General features: G+C 36.5%; 2 protein-coding genes across 2 annotated transcripts; both read right to left on the minus strand.

Annotated features, from left to right (window-relative positions):
• Window positions 1-1,436: 1,436 nt before the first annotated feature.
• Window positions 1,437-9,464, minus strand: si:dkey-91i10.3 (cytochrome P450). The gene is made up of 9 exons (XM_027164704.2): window positions 8,969-9,464; window positions 7,439-7,629; window positions 7,137-7,336; window positions 4,968-5,165; window positions 4,507-4,670; window positions 4,215-4,381; window positions 4,051-4,132; window positions 3,229-3,432; window positions 1,437-2,595 (listed from the first exon to the last, which is right to left on the minus strand). The coding sequence occupies exons 1-9, from the start codon at window positions 9,203-9,205 to the stop codon at window positions 2,470-2,472; spliced, it is 1,569 nt and encodes a 522-aa protein (XP_027020505.1). The 5' UTR covers window positions 9,206-9,464; the 3' UTR covers window positions 1,437-2,469.
• Window positions 9,465-11,675: 2,211 nt separating this feature from the next.
• eaf2 (ELL associated factor 2) lies at window positions 11,676-16,179 on the minus strand. Its single transcript, XM_027164072.2, has 6 exons — window positions 15,918-16,179; window positions 14,775-14,869; window positions 14,505-14,641; window positions 14,241-14,404; window positions 13,568-13,804; window positions 11,676-12,591 (listed from the first exon to the last, which is right to left on the minus strand). Exons 1-6 carry the CDS (start codon window positions 16,018-16,020, stop codon window positions 12,542-12,544), a joined length of 786 nt encoding a protein of 261 aa, XP_027019873.1. The 5' UTR covers window positions 16,021-16,179; the 3' UTR covers window positions 11,676-12,541.
• Between the last annotated feature and the right edge of the window lie 697 nt (window positions 16,180-16,876).

Consider the following 16,876-nt stretch of genomic DNA (forward strand, 5'->3'; position numbering starts at 1 on the left):
CGATCCTACTAACTCGTTGTTGTTGTTTTTCTTCTTCTTCCTCTATCCTACTAACTTGTTGTTGTTGTTCTTCTTCCTCCTCAATTCTAACTCGTTGTTATTGTTCTTCTTCTTCTTCCTCGATCCTACTAACTCGTTGTTGTTGTTGTTCTTCTTCCTCGATCCTACTAACTCGTTGTTCTTCTTCTTCTTCCTCGATCCTACTAACTCGTTGTTGTTGTTGTTCTTCTTCTTCCTCAATTCTACTAATTCGTTGTTGTTGTTCTTCATCATCCGGTCCACATATGTGATTTTGGCACCAGTTGCTCTTCCTGACTCAACCCTCCCCTCACGTTATCAGGGCTTGTGTCCTGCACTGAGACTTAACCCTTCAGTGGCTGGGTAAATCTCAGGACAACAAATTAATTTAATTTTCATTTATTACTGCTGTTTGTGTTTTCCCAAACAAACAAACAAACAAACAAAAGCCTCAAGAACTATTTAGTTATGCCCATTTTTCCACCTTTTTTCCTTTTGCAAACTAGTTATATTATTGTGGGTTTACAGATTTGGTATCAAACTACTAAGCCAAATGTTGACATGCATAAACAATATGGCTGCCACTTGACAGTACTAATGAGACAAAACCCTGTTTTCTCAACTATTGTAACTCATAAGTGCTTGAATGGATTTGCACCCAACTTAAAAGGCAAAAACAGGAGGAGATTTTGAGGTCACAGAATGTCAGTTTCTCAGGATGTTAGATCGAGCTGAAATTTGTTATAATTCAACTGTGCTAATCAAATTACATTTCTTTTGACGAGTATTATATAAAAAGGTGGCCGCCATCACCCAATAAGCTTTCAGCTTGTAATTAAAACTGAGCAGGATTAACACTGAGCTATAAGCATCAAGCCTGAAAGGTAGGTTAAAGTAGTGTCCCAACAATAACTGATGCGATACCCTCAAATAGCCACTGGGGGCACTAAATATATATTTTTCAAAACACAATTATCTCTTGCAAAAATAAGATGCAGAGACATTTTTACCATGATTATATTACTGAAACTAAAGAAAACTGACTTTTAGACCATTTAGACACCCAGCAAATGTCTGATAAATTGCATATGTGAAACCTACTTTTGTAAATAGTCCCAACTTGTTGGACAATCTTCAAAATATTGATGGCTCAGGAGTGTATGAATATCAATAACCATCAAAAACGTTGACATTTATACACAATATGGCGAGCACATTTCAATCAGTCCTTGTGAAGAAACTATAGATGATTTAATGGAAATAGTCTACAAAATATTAACTCACTACATCAGTAGATACGAGCTGATATCCTGCTGTCATTTGCACAATGCGGGGATCCAGTACAGCCTGCATTGTGCAATTGCAGAATGAGGTGCAAACCTTCTTCTTATTCATCAACTAGTGAATAAAACCACATGTTGTAGTTTAATACATTAGTTTATTCATTGCTATTAACCATTCGTACAATTGTTGTTATCAGTTTAGGACCTTATCCACATTACTTGTTTACATCTGTTCAAGACACAAACATTGCTTAATCACTAGGCATAAATTAGCTTAGCTAGCTGGACAAACTGAACAAAATTGTAATCAACAAAAAACACTTTTATCTCCACTCTTAAAGCTACCTGTCAAACCAAGTATACAATCACAAAAATCATACAAAAATATTTGAATCTGTTACATTATTATTAATCAAAATCAAATCTACAGATTCAGAACAACCAGTGCTTGTTGTTTTTTGTTGCAGCCACCAGACCCCAAATGTTCCATGGTGTTGCTTATACAAAACTGTTAAATCTGCCTATCATGATCAATGTGCGAATTAATATGTATCATATATCAAATAATATAGAATATGTCATAGCATATTTTATACGAAAGGTTATACGAACACTGATTATTGATCCTAATAAAAATTGAGTTTTATACAACTTACAACATATCTCGAAGTGCATAGACAATTCAAATAAAAAGCTTTTGTTTAAAACATCAAGCATTTTACTATAATGAGCAGTTTATAGAAAAAAGAAGGGCGAATGCCTGCTTTTAGTGTTTCCACATGTATTTTGTATTATATGTTATGGTGGCACCAATGTATCCAATAAGGTTGAAATTAGAGAGAAGTTGTATTTAACCCACAGTTATTAAAAAAAAAAAAAAAGATTTGGAACTAGTTCTACCAACTGTTATATTAGAGTAACTCCAGTTAAATGCATATGCTGTTTAAATAATAACATTTATAACATTACCAAAGCAGTTTGAAGTGCTTTCATGTCATTACACACAGGCAGTGTACAGTTCTACTCTCTTTGGTCTATGACTTAAAAATTAATTTCTTGTTTCTGCATTTGATGCTCAGAAAAAGCCGGGCATTATAAGCCACAATAAGGTAAACACAGCAGTGTAGCAGCTTTTAAACACATTAGATTGTTAATATTTTTTGTAGATTCATTTTGCTTTCTGCCTGTCGATAAATCGAAGGTCCATCTGTGTGGCCGGAACCAGCAGAGTTCTTGTTATAGGTTTCACAGTCTTGCCTGTGGGATCTGGTCGCACTTCATAGTGTTTAATTAACTGAAAAAGGAAGGTAAATTACAGTTTATCTACAGGATAATTAGACAAAGACAAAGATTTATTTGTTTTTTATTGCCAAATATGATGCCATGCTCTGTATATAATATTAATTTATGTGCAAAAAAATAAAAATAAAACCAACATAAAAATAGATGTTTAACAAAGGTAAAAGGCTGCAGGATATTCAGTGTTCGCTCTTTACTTCAATGTTAAGAAACTAAACTGTAATTTGAAAGATTTGAGAATATTGAGATAGAATAGTGCTATATTATCTATATAAAAGCATCTATCTTTCATGAGAACTACATTTGCTGCATGGTTCCCTGGATTCAACTAAACAGAGATCAATTCTGACCAATGAATCACTCTATACATATTGCTCTGAGCTTTGAAAAGCATATGCAGTGATCAGTGTACTATTAACTGATTATATACTAACATTCAATGACAGATTAAAGTACAGATGTGTAAAATACATAATTATCTGCCACAAACTCTTATCTCTACTCTCTCCACCACCTTCATTGCTCAATGGCTCAGAAGCTCATCGGAAGAAATTACATCACAATAATTATAGCGACAAAGTTCCGAGAGGTAAGGGGAGGGAATGAAAAAGCTTGTTTATGATCTTACCTGAGACAGAATTAGATGCATTTCCAGTTCAGCTACTCTTCTTCCCAAGCATGCACGGACACCAAATCCAAAGGGCACAGAGCCAAATGGGTGATGGCTTAATTGCTTCTCTTCACGCAGCCAGCGCTTTGGTGAAAATGTGTGGGGCTCTGGGAATATGTTCTCATCGTAGGACACAGCATAGTGGCACAAGTGGAACAGAGTCTTGGAAAGAAAAAATCCTTTATGAGTAAGGTGTTGTTTTGTTACAACCGAACTGTCTTTACTACAGCATGCATTATTTGCTCAATACAGTACTGGTATGCAAATGCAATAATGATAGCAAGGCATCACATAGTTTGTTTCATCTATTAATCATGTAAGTTATAATAAAACATGACAGAGTGTGCTGCTATCCTGATTATTTTCCAAAGCATGTCCCAAAGTGTCCCCTACATTTATACCAAAAATATTTGACAAGAATTACAAAGAATGTATTCAAAAGTGTCGGTTCTTCTATTAGTTATTGCCAATAGATCACTCATCAGCCTCTCTTGCATTTTTCTCTTGAATTTAATAACACAAAAGTATGAAGCTTGAAGCATTAGCAAGAGACTACAGAGAGCAATGACCTCCATGCTAACGACTTTACCTTCTCAGAAAAATTGCGATGCACAGGCAGCTAAGACACTTTCCATAAATATATGCCTTTGCTCATTAAAAGCAGGTTTCAGATCGTTTATCGTTTCAATAAGATTGTGTATAAATGTCTGCCATGCAAGTCCTTTTAAATAATATGTAGAAAAGGATAGTACTTCTGTCAGATGCTGGGAGAAAGCTTACATTTTTAGGGAAGAGGTAACCGCCCACCACTATTTCATTTTCAGTAATGATTCGAGCATTCCCTGGCACCACAGGATATAACCTAAAGATAAAAGTCATAAAACTGACAAGCCTGTTAAATCTGAATGCAGCACAAGATTAAAGATGATCAGCTAGAGTCTCACCGAAGTGTCTCTCTAACAACAGCTTTCAGCCAAGGCATTCTAACAATGTCTTCACTGGAAGTCATCTTGTCACCTGGGCAAACACTGATTACTTCATCATAGAGCTTCTGCTGGGCCACTGGATCTTGGGCCAAATGGTAGAGAGCCCAGGAAATAGTGTTGGATGTCTGGTGAGTATAAAAATATTGCCATAAAAAAAAATGCAGGTGCTCTGATGGCTGCGTCTAAAGCTATTGGAAGTCAGAAATCCAAACACAGTGTCAAACAATACTAGATGAGTGTCATTGCTTACAGTGTCGACTCCAGCCAGTAGCAGTTCAGTGACGCTTCCCAGCACCTCAGATGGGGTCATCTGCTCGCTGACCAGCAGGTGAGTGAGGTACTCACCATCTACAGGCAATCCCTGCTTCACCTTTTCCTGAATCTCTACCATTTTCTTCTGAACTAAATCTTCAGCTAAAAAGGAAAAAAATATGTAAAATATAAACAAACAAACAAACAAATAAATAAATAAAAAGTCATAGTTAAAGGTCATATTTAAAGTTCTGTTTTTTTATGTATATTAGGTCACAGCTTACAGAATAATGGCATTAATAAGGTGAGGTTATTGCAACACAACTGTAAGAGAACATTAAAAACTCCCTAGTGAGAAAAACAGTGGATAATGCTGACTTTTTATATTCTGAGCTGCATGAAATTCACTCGGAATGTTTTTGGTGTTCAGTGCTGTGGTCATCTTGGTGCATGACTTACCAACTTGGAACAGATAATCCCATACGGCTACAAAGCGCTTCCAAAAAGGTAAGTAGGGCCACACAGACTTCGGAAATAGGACAACGATTTGGGAAAGGCGGAACATTTCTCCCACAGAAAAGATGAACTTCTCAGTTTCCTCAGGGATCACTTCATCCAGACAACCAAGTCGGGTTTCAAATACCACAGAGCATATACCTGTGGAAGCATAGTTATTACAGTACAACCTGAGAGAAATGTTTGAAAGTTCATCTTTCAAATTTTTGTTATTTAATTCTAATTTAGAGGCAAAGGTTTGAATCAAGAGTGCTTCAGTATGACAAATAAATGGGATATTATTAATCAATAAATCCACCCACCCACCCACTCATCCATCCATCCCTTCATTTAGTCAATCAATCCACTAAATGTTATTTGTACAGTGCTTTTAAGAAATATTATCATAAATCTCCTGTTACTTCTGGAAAATTCAGAATTGCTATCAGAAGTTAAATCACATGGATTAAATAGATTATTATATAGAGTTCATCTGTGTGCAATTAAAGTATTATATGGTCTCAACATAAACAATTGTTCCTGTTTATAATGGAGGTATAATGGAGACTCCGCAAACATATTTCTTGGGTATAAGGAAGTAAAATGAAACTTTCTTGCACATTCTTGCATTTGGATGAAACCCAACACTACTGTGAGATGTGAGTTGATATCTCACTTCTTGGTTGTTTCTCTAACTAATGCCCTCCTTCCACAGTCACTGATTTATGTCCTTCAAAGTTTGGGATATTATTCTATAACCAAATTTTGGATGATAATTTCTAGAGTTTTTTTCTTGGACTTGTTTTGATAGCTTCTTGGTTTTCATCATGATGTAGCATACAGCATAATCTCAAGAAATCCATCTCCATTTCTATGGGGTCAGAATTGTTTCGTTATTCTGAATAAATATACTATGATCCACAAATAAATATAGAGTTTCACAAATATTTTTTAAATTAACAAATGCACAATAAGCAAACCGTAAATATATGTTACAAATTTCACAAAAAGAAATGAAATTCACAAATAAATAAAATGTGATTTGCAAATAAAAAAATATTTATAAATATATTTTTAATTGTATTTATTTGTGAATGGCTTCCTGCTCATTTGTGAATCGCGTTCTGTGCAATTGTGAATCAATGCACGCATTTGTGGATCGCGTTCTGTGCATTTGTGGATTTGAAACATTTCTAACGTCAAGACGTGCACAAGAATCCACAAATAGGTGGACACCGCCCACCGTCTACTCCAGCCAATCGGACAACGGTCTCGTGGCGCTAATCATGTGGCAACAGTTCAATGCACGAAACCTTACAGCTGAGCAACTGAAGCATGTTGCCTAAGATAGGGAAACGTTTTTATATGACTTTTATAGAGTGTGTATATTTTTTTATAGACTTATGCATGTTTACTTGGAATTTTAACTAGAAAACATATTTATGCGTTTCAATCAAGTTTCACATTCAGAGATCTCTTACACATAAATTTCCAGACTGAAGAGAAATAGTAAGATACACGTTTTCCTAAACAAACTGGAATTTTCATAATCACAATGTTTTGAGCATATGATCCTTTTCATTCATATCCAGCTTCATTAATGAGGCACAGTGCTTTTCTCATTAGAATCTCCCACCTAGTGCAACTTCCTAGCCTTTAGTGTTCCTTTATCTGTTTAAAGTCTAACTTGTCTCAGGAAAGACACTATCTTACCTTGACTAAATCTTATCAGCATTCAAGGTCAATTTTAAGCAACTTCAAGGCCACTCAATAATGTGGGGTTTGTCATGATAGTTTATGTCTGTTAACCAATAATTGCATTTCACTTCTAGTTTATTAGAGTGTAGATATATTCTAACTATTGACCAGCACTGCAAACCGACTTTTCGCACTGGTGACAGTTAAGCTCCTAGGATATCATTCTTAACATTTTGGTTTTCATCAAACTATTCAGTGATCTCTGACCTGTAGATGAAGACAAATATTTCATCACATGTTTGCGGTGATCAGCCTGAAGAAGCTTGTACTGATTTGCAGTGACTTTTCCCACTAAGGGGACAAGTGGCAAGCAAAGTGCCAGAAAATTCCTTCCTCTGCTATTTTGCCTGTAATTTTTAATGCTTAATGTTTCACCTTCAAATGCAAACTTGTAGAGTTCTCCAGCAATGTCAGGCACCAATTCACCATTGCCTTTTGCTGCCCTTAGCCAAGACACCTTCTCTATGAAGTCTTTTACCACCACATTGATAGCGTTAGTATAACCACACACATGTTTGGGCTTCAACATGCGAGGGTTCAAGATGCTTCTGATGCGTTGCCATTCTGCTCCTAATCTACAAACCAGCAAAACACATAAATAAATAAATTATTGTACTCTTTAAAAACAAATAACTTGACTAATCATTGAATATGTATGCAAGATTGTAAACTCTGACTCTGTTAAAGGACCATAGGCCTTGTTCTGGAGCTCCCGGTATCGTCTCCAGTGGCGCATGTCAGTTCGAATGGGATGACGACCCTCTTGTCTCAGGACTTGCTCTATAAGGTCTGCTCTTGCCACATTTACGACCACTAATGGCCCATATTTGGACTTCCACAGAGGACCATAGATTTTGCTGTGCTCAATCTTAATAGGATGAAAATAGAGTACAGATGATACTCTCATAGTGATGAAAACAACAGACAACTGGAAATATCAGACTCCATAATCAAAATTTCAATTTAACAATAGTGTGAAACAAGTGTGCTGATAATAAAGTTCAGTAGAAAATGGACAGATTGGTTAAAGCTGCCAGAAAGGATATAGTAATTCAAATAAGGGTGTATGTTCACGGTGTGTGTGTGTGTGTTCAGTGCTGTGTGTGCACTTTGGATGGGTCAAATGCAGGGAAAGAATTCTGAGCATGGGTCACCGTACTTAGCCGTATGTCACGTCACTATCACTATCACTATCAAATAAGCACTTTTAACAACCAGTTGAGCAGAAAAGCAATCTGGGTGTCTGAATACTTGAAAAACAACAGGTGATATTTCACTAATCTTCACCTGTCCTGTTTGAGCCTGTATCCATGATAGCCCCTAATTCCTGTACTTTGCGAACAGAAGTGGAGCCAAATGTGGTGAAAAACCTGTTGTAGACCATGCACCTCAAAGTTGGAAGTTTTGTGCATGCTTTTCTAATAACCACAGCTGTAAATAGTGATTATATAAGTTACTATATCCTTCCTGGTAGCTCAAACCAATCTGGCCATTTTCCTTTGATCTCTCTTATTAAGAAGACATTTCCACCATATTTTTTATCTTTTCATAATTCTATGTAAATTCGAATTCCCAAATCAGCCCATCTGGTGCCAAAAACCATGACACTATTTCAACATTCTGCTGTTTGATGTAGCACTTGGTGTATGTGCATGATATTTTTTTATCTATCTATCTATCTATCTATCTATCTATCTATCTATCTATCTATCTATCTATCTATCTATCTGTCTGTCTGTCTGTCTGTCTGTCTGTCTGTCCATTTACTTAGCATTGGGCTCTTGACAGAGTATTGATTGATTAGATAACCACATGAATATGCATGTGTGCACTTCTATATTCTTATTAAAGAGGACTTTGATGTGCAAATCAGACTGAAAAAGGAACTGATACACATGTTGTTCCCATGGCTCTAGTGATTATGAAATATTATGTTCCTAAAAACATGAATTAATTTCCTTTCTTTGTCTGGATGCACATTTCCCCTAAAACAAAAAGATGTTAAATGCAGCCATAATAATAATAATAATAATAATAATAATAATAATAATAATAATAATAATTCCCAGCATGGCTTTAGGGTTTATTATGTAGACTACAGATATTAAACTCTTCACAAATCCCCGAGCATCTGTATTTATCGAGAACAACAACCAAAAAAAAAAAAAAAAAAACAGAAACTGGAGGTGAATATTAAAGCTGTTTACCTGCATTTGGTGTGCAATCTGAAAGTATCCTTTACCAAAGAGCCAGTAGAGGGATGTTAGAAAGCTGGGGCCGCCCAAGTCTTCCATCCTGCTCAGTTTGGTGCCCAGGACAGTGGAGTTGTTGTGTCTCACATTCACTCCCACATTCACACACGCTGCTGTGACACATTTCAGTCCAGTGAGAAAATCTTGCTTATACACGAGCAGTCCAGCTCTTCCCAGAGATTTACTAAACATTTCCGTGCCTCTCTACTAGCGAGATAATTCTGTTCCCGAGTGCGTTTCCTGCCTGAACTCGTCCTGTAATGGCCTCTTGTTTGGACCAGATGAACGCGAATAACCTTTCGCAGAAAGCTCAATCTCTGTAACTGTGCAAAGGTACGTTTGGGTTTCGTCTCTGCTGTACTCTGTGCTTCTGAGTAACACGCCTAAAAAGCAACTGCACAACCCTTTGGGTGCAGGAAGCAGCTCATGTTCTCCACTCAACGTCTGTGATATAATTTCATGTACAGCGCTGTGTAATTCTCGGGATCTGATTGGTTAAAAGCTCTGGATTCATCCTCAATAACAACACCCCATTCATAGCTCATCATCTTTACAGCAACAACTCGTTTAGCTCATTTAACATCAACCAGGACTGAAAAGGTGTCATTTAATTACACAAGATAAAAAAAAAGTGCTATGGCGAAGCTTTCTGTAAGGAAATGTTTAACATTTTGGTCAGAGGCCATTTACATTATTTAGCAGACACACTTATCCAGAGTGACTTGCCATTTATTTAAATTTATAAAAACTGAACAATTGAGGAACAATCAAGGGCCTCGATCAGGGGCAGCTTAGTGGACCTGGGATTTGAACTCATGACCTTCTGGTCAGAAGTCACGAGAGTGAAGAAGCTTTTATTGTCATTTCAATCATATATAGCTGTTGCAGTACACAGTAATCCAACACCATAATCACTAGGCTACCACGTCCCCTGTAATGTCTGACAAACCGGGGACATTACAGGGGACGTGGTAGCCTAGTGATTATGGTGTTGGATTACTGTGTACTGCATTTTTGTGCGAATCTGTGTACTGATTATGGTGTTGGATTACTGTGTACTGCATTACCATTTTGTTTATTTATATCATATACAAACATAAATAACCATTTTGTTTGGTCATAAGCAGACATGAATGCAAGGTAATACAAATTTTAAAAATGACGTCTTGACTGATTTAATTGTAAGTAGAACTTTAATTGATTCTTTCATTGAGTAACACAAAAGCATAATAAACATTATTATGCTTGTAATAAACTTAATAATTGTAATAAACATATTTCCCTATGATTGCTGTAAAATTAAAGCACCCCCCACCCTTGCCCTTCTAAAAAAGTCTCAATCAAAATGTAAAATGATGCATTTTTTTCTCAAGTGAGTGTGTGAGGGAGGGTGATCAAATTATCTGTGCATGTGGTAACACTCCTAATTTACTGCTTATTAAGAGTTAGTAAGGTAGTTATTAAGTTTAGGTATTGGGTACAATTAAGAATGTAGAATAAGATAATGCAGAATAAGGCATTAATATGTGCTTAATAAGTACTAATAAATAGCCAATATTCTATTAATATTCATGCTAATAAGCAACTAGTTAAATGACCCTAAAATAAAGTGTTACTGTACATGTTATGGAAGAATGCATGTACATGCAGGGGGTTTGGCCTCAATGGCCCTCCAATAAGCAGTGTGCCGAGGAATGCAGGGTACAGATTCAACTTAAATTGCATTAAATATTGTTGTTTTAAACAAAATGTTGCTGCAAGATTTTTTTTAACTACATTTAAGTTCCTTGTTATAGGCAACTCTGCATTTTTTCCCCCAGTTTATTTCCACATATTCCCGTTAATTCTCATGGAAAGTTTCCAGCCTTGATAATTCCCGGAATTTTGCAACCCTATTCAGGATATAAATTTAAAATTTTAATTACCATGACAGAGGTGACATTGGTAAGGAAAATCCCTTGATAGTGTGATAACTGATTCCCTTTCCATAACTGTGTGGTAAAAATGTGCAATTGTGTATCTAGGAAATTCATCAATCATCTATTCTGTTAAATTTTTCGGTTACTTGGTCACTTATGGAGACAAAGGCTGTCTTCATGGTTTCCATTTCCATCCACAGCAATCCTCTGTGATGAGACTTGAACCGGAGGTAGGGCTTCAAAATAGATCAAGCAGGTGCAAGTGGTCAGGATCACTGAACTCATCAGCAGGTCTGAACTCACCAGAAAGATCTACACACGATCAGGGTAAAGCCGTCATCATAGAGGCTCAACAGATTCATCACCTGCTAAACTACATCCCCTAACACAGTTTCTTCTTCTAGACTCTACCCAGTTACTCAACTGCACCAATCCATAGCATAGTGTTTTTTCCCTTGAAGTGTGCACACACTCCTCAGACATGTCCTGTTCTTGTGTAATTATAAATGCTGTTGTAATCTATTGTCATGGTCTGTTCACTGTATAATGTGTCTACTGCATGGTTTGCTTGTTGTACTGCATATTTTGATATACTGTTTAACATACACGGGCATGAAACCTGTAAGAACGATAAGGTGATAAAATGATGAGTCTGATGTGTCAAGTCACTTTCAGTTTTTTTTTGTTTTTTTAAAATAACTAACACATATACATGATGAAAATAAAAACAACAGACAATTTTGTTATTGTTCTAAACACCTTTAATGTTCAAGCATTATTTGTAGTAGCACATTTATCATACCCAAAACTAGGCTCTTAATAAACAACACTATCTTTCTAGACTATTTGTGCAGAGATGCAGAATTGACTACAGGGATCTTTGACCTCTCTGTATGTCGCTTCATCACAGATAAGAAACCAAAGCATGATATGGATAAATGTAGTGGAAAGCAGCAAACATTAATTAGAATATAATATTAAACTCTATAATTATATAATAAGCAGCCCAGCTTTTTTTTCCATCAAAAGCATCTCCTATAAATAGGTTACAGCACTGAAACTGCTTTAAGCGTCCTTCTTAGAATATCTGATTACAACCGACACATTCAAGTATTGCAGGCTCTAAGCAATAACTGCTGAATATTTGATTGTAATTATTACAGATTGTAATTTACACTGAATAACATCAATTCCAAGTGATCATAAGACCACAAATTATATGTTGCTCTGGTATCTGGAGCTGAAACAAAACAGCCTCAGACATTTCACTAAAACTAAACAAATATTCTGGTCACACCTTTGGCACCCATACACACTTTGAGAGTGGAAATAATTGTGTTAAAAAAAAAAATCCTATAGATCCTACACATTTGCATTTAACAAAATAAATAATTCAACTCGTATGAAAACTTTCACAGCTTTTAACCTGTCAACCAAACATCATGTCCGGTGTTGACAAAACACTGCTGTTCTGAAGAAAGAAAATGTTTAAGAATTAAAGTTTGAGAGATAATTAAAATCCCCATATCACAGTGTTAGTGAGTGGGCAGGTCCTGATAACCCCGTCTGTCGGTTCCACAACAAGGAGTGTGCTTAAGGCCTTCAGCTCTCAATCGTAATCACTCTCACTGCCAGATTCACTCAGCTGAAGATCGTTTTCTGCATTGAAATATAAAGAATTAACAAGTCAGTATCTGAACTAATAGCTGTGTTATGAGTTATATGTTTTCAACCATGAAATGAATGGAATTTCTTTATGTGTACATTATATATAAAATTTTAACAGCTGAAAACTGGACTCATGATTCCTGTTCTCAGTTGACAAGTGCATGTGATTCTCTGCTGTTGCAGTCGATCCAACTTAAGCTTTGACATGTCGTGCTTTCTGAGATGCTTTTCTGTTTATCATTGAGGCAAAGAGTGGATCCCATAGCCATCCTCTCAGCTTGACCAAGACATTACATTCTCCTTTGACTTCTCTCCTATTTGACCTCACTGGATGTTTTTCTTATCTATTCTGTGTAAACTCTAGATCATATGCACGAAAATCCCAAGAGATCAGTAGTTTCTACAATCAATTTCTAAAACCAGGCCACCTGAGATCACTTTCGTTTCTCTCTTTGTTATGCATGAATGAGCAGGCGTACAGATGTTGGGGTAAGTGTATATACGAAGATAATCGTATAAACTTCTCAGCATGCACTAGTGGCCGTGTGAGGTGTCCTCTCATATCTGCACTTGTTGATCCAATTAGTAATCCTCGGTACATTTCTGTATAAATGTATAATGTTGATAACGTCTTTACCGACATCATTATTTTACTGTAATTCTATTAATTGTTGGACAGTTTGGTTAAAATTTCATCATGTTTTTTTTTAGTAAATATCGACTCTCACAGCAGTGATCTTCATGATTAATATAATTTAACTCCAGTTTGGGTCTGGCTTTATCAGCTTTTTGCAAGACTGGTTTTTAAGTGATTAATGGACCACTTTATTGGGCTGAGTGATATTTTTTTATCCACATGGTGATCAAAGTAGGCTATTATAACAGCAAAGGGGGAACTGCAGCTGAGAGGTGATGTTCAAAAAGCACATAGTGTGATGGTCAGGTGTAAACAAACAGGAATACTCGCCGAGTGTGTTCATGTGGTGCCCAACCCCCTCCTCCGAGCGCTCCTGAGTGGTGAGGATGGGCATGCTGTGGGTGGATGCCGGCGCTGTGTGAGATTTGCCTGACGAAGGCCGCGTTTCCTCCTCAGAATCGCTGCTGCTAGAGCTGTCCTCACTGCTAGATGAGGAGGAGCTTTGAGAGTCTGAGGAGCTGTCACCGCTGCTCATCTGATCCATCACACGTGCCTCAGCCATTAATTCTAAAAAAGCATGTGCATATATAACAGAATACCGTATTCACTCGAGATGGAATCTAAACACTAGCCAGTGCCTTATTTTTAAGATACAGCAGACTCGTGGTGTTCATTAGATGCTATAGATTGGGGTATTGAACTAAAATTTGTGAAGGTCCAGTTATATTACATTCTGTATAGTCGACTATCACTAGATGGCAAAGGCTATATAAAGACAGTAAAAGGCTATATAAAGACATTGTTAAGAGGTTATGTATTGTTTTGGATCAGCAGTGTTTTCAAGTGCCATGAACCCTGAACAATGAGAATTACATTTCGTATTCAACGCAGTAGATTATAGACATTTCTTTATGAATCTTTTAAATAACCCATGTCATCACTTTCCATCACAAGATTCTTTCTGGGTCTGCATTCTGTACGATATAAATCTGATACAGTTTACCTCTCTCAATGTCATCCATGGGGGAAGTAGGAGACAGCTTTTCTTTAGCAGGGGAGCTCTTGGTGTTGTTTGAAGCTTTCCCTCCATTTCCACCTTTTATTTGCTGACTGAGCCTAGAGGTCTGTTGCTCCAGACGAGACTGGATCTTACTGCTGCCTTCCGCTCTGTATTCAAACAGAGAGATGTAAATCAGAGGCAAAACCGCACTGAGAGACAGAACATTTCATTACTGTAGAACTGGGTGTTACAGTGAGACATACACACCTTGTCTTTTTAACAGAAATATTGCTGTTTAGCTTCTCCAAGCGATATTCCCCTGTGTCATGGTTTACAATAAGAATGCACTCCTTTGTATAAGGCCTTTTGGATCCTTTAAACACTGTAACTGGAGCAGTGGATCCCTGTGAGATTGGATAGAAATAATAATGAGTTATAAAAATTTATTAATATTCCTTCAATTGTGTGGTGAATGAGATGTTCGTTAAATCGGATTAGTCGGATGGGTTAACACAAGATGCCGTTCATTTGTCCTACCTCCAAGTTAGGTAATGTTATAGTGACTTGTTCTCCCTTTCCAACTTCCAGGTCCCCTTCACATGTAGTGTCTATGGATGCTGGTTTGAAGTCATCTGTAGGTACGAAAGAGCAGTGACATAAAACGAAATCCATTTGAGTCACGTATCAAAAGATGGAATGTCAAGGCTATGCCCAATGTTGGCAACTTAGCAAGTCTGTTGCTAAATCTGGTGGAAAAAAAGCCTAGTCAAACATTTACAACATTTTTTGCAGCTCACAACACAGCCGCTGTAGAAAGAGCAGAGCAGGTCAACTCGACATCAGTGGCAAGCCTGGTTTAGCTGTGTTTGCACAAGCGTACTTTCCAAAAAAAAACAGACGCTAGGCTTGTGATATGTCTCCCTTACATATCAACAATTAATGACTGTATTTCCCAGGGTTTGTAGGGACATGTTAGAGCAGGGTGTGCAGTGACGATGTGTCACATCTGTCGCAGGGTTCTCAAACTGCATCGGCCATTAGGATGGTACGTACAAGATTAAAAAATAAACTAAAAGAAAACAAATTACAAAATTACTATTCAAAAACACTATTTTGTATTGGCAGTTTCCTTATTGTTAATTATTATTCATTATTCCTTATCAATCATCCCAGGCCTGGCAATCACTGATCACTGTTCACAATAACAGTAATCACAATAACTGTTTTCATTGACAAATCCCTGCTTGTGTCCGAGTTCTAAATTTTTTGCCATGTAACAAGAAAATATGCAAATTAGTCGACGACTGAAAAGGCTCAGTAATAGGCTGTGACCACCAGAGGGCGCAGCTATATCATCTCACACGAGGCAGGTTTTTTTTTTTTAATGAATTTTCAAACTTTTTTTTTTTAGTACTGAATATAAACACAAGAGTTCACAAAGTCACCTCGAAGCCATAGGATAATAAGATGTAGATGTTCGGATTGAATCACTACTCAATGCTAAACAAACTCAACACACAGCAGGTAGTTTACATTAATAGCTGCCTAATAAAATGCCTGTATTTTTTGTTTCATGAAAAGTCACATATGGTGGCTGTTTTTGGAATTAAAAAAAATACAAAAACAAACAGTTTGCGGCGTAATGGTTAAGGTTTGTATATATAAGAAGGTGACACTTACATCGAACCGTATGGAAAGCACTTTTTGGCTGTTTCTCGAAAGTTTCGCCTAATTTCAGGACATGTTCTTGATTATCAAAGTTTGAATATGCTGTTCCATTCATTCTAATGACAAACTTTCTCTCATATATAAACTAAATGAACAATTACTAAATTTCCACGTCCTTTTTGATAGCATCTACGGTAGAACTAACTCACGTTAGCCACCTGAAATTGGCTGAAAAAATACAGCGACTCATAAGGGATTTCCAAAGGACCCCAACGGATGTCGCATTTGTCATAATAAAAGTCCCCTCATTGGCAAAAAAAAAAAAAAACAACAACAACCAAAAAACAACCCGCATATATACGCTTATTCGGGATAAGTACAAACACTTTTATATATCTAATATTAATCTTGAATTTTGTATGATATTAATCTTTATATTAACCTTTTATTCTATGTTTATGTTCTGTAAAGCTGCTCTGAGACAATGTCATTTGTTAAAAGCTATACAAATAAACTTGAATTGAATTGAATTATATACCAACTTAGACGTTCATGTTTTTTTTTTTGATATAGTCAGCTTTATTTCTGTGGTAAAAATATTTCGATATAAAATATTGTATTTTAGACTGCAAATATGCCCCTAGTTGCTACGTTCCTCAGTACTTGACGCCTACTATGTACACACTTGTACTTTATCAAAAGAACAATATAGGTCACTTTGACAAAGTACATGAAAGTACATGAAAGTACAAAGAAATGACTTTGCTGTTATTTTCTTTATCATTTTCAGCACAGCACATTAATTCAGCTTTAAGATCCACCTCATCATACTCATGGTCACAAAAAGCCCTGAGATACCTTCCTCAGCACCAATGAATAGTGGGGTATAATATCAGGTGCAAAGCTTTTATTAACACTACAAGGAACTGCTGGTGCATTTTGAAAGTGCAAAGTGAGATTCGATACTTTCC

This window comes from Tachysurus fulvidraco, chromosome 6, assembly GCF_022655615.1.
Source record: "Tachysurus fulvidraco isolate hzauxx_2018 chromosome 6, HZAU_PFXX_2.0, whole genome shotgun sequence".
NCBI lineage: Eukaryota > Metazoa > Chordata > Actinopteri > Siluriformes > Bagridae > Tachysurus > Tachysurus fulvidraco.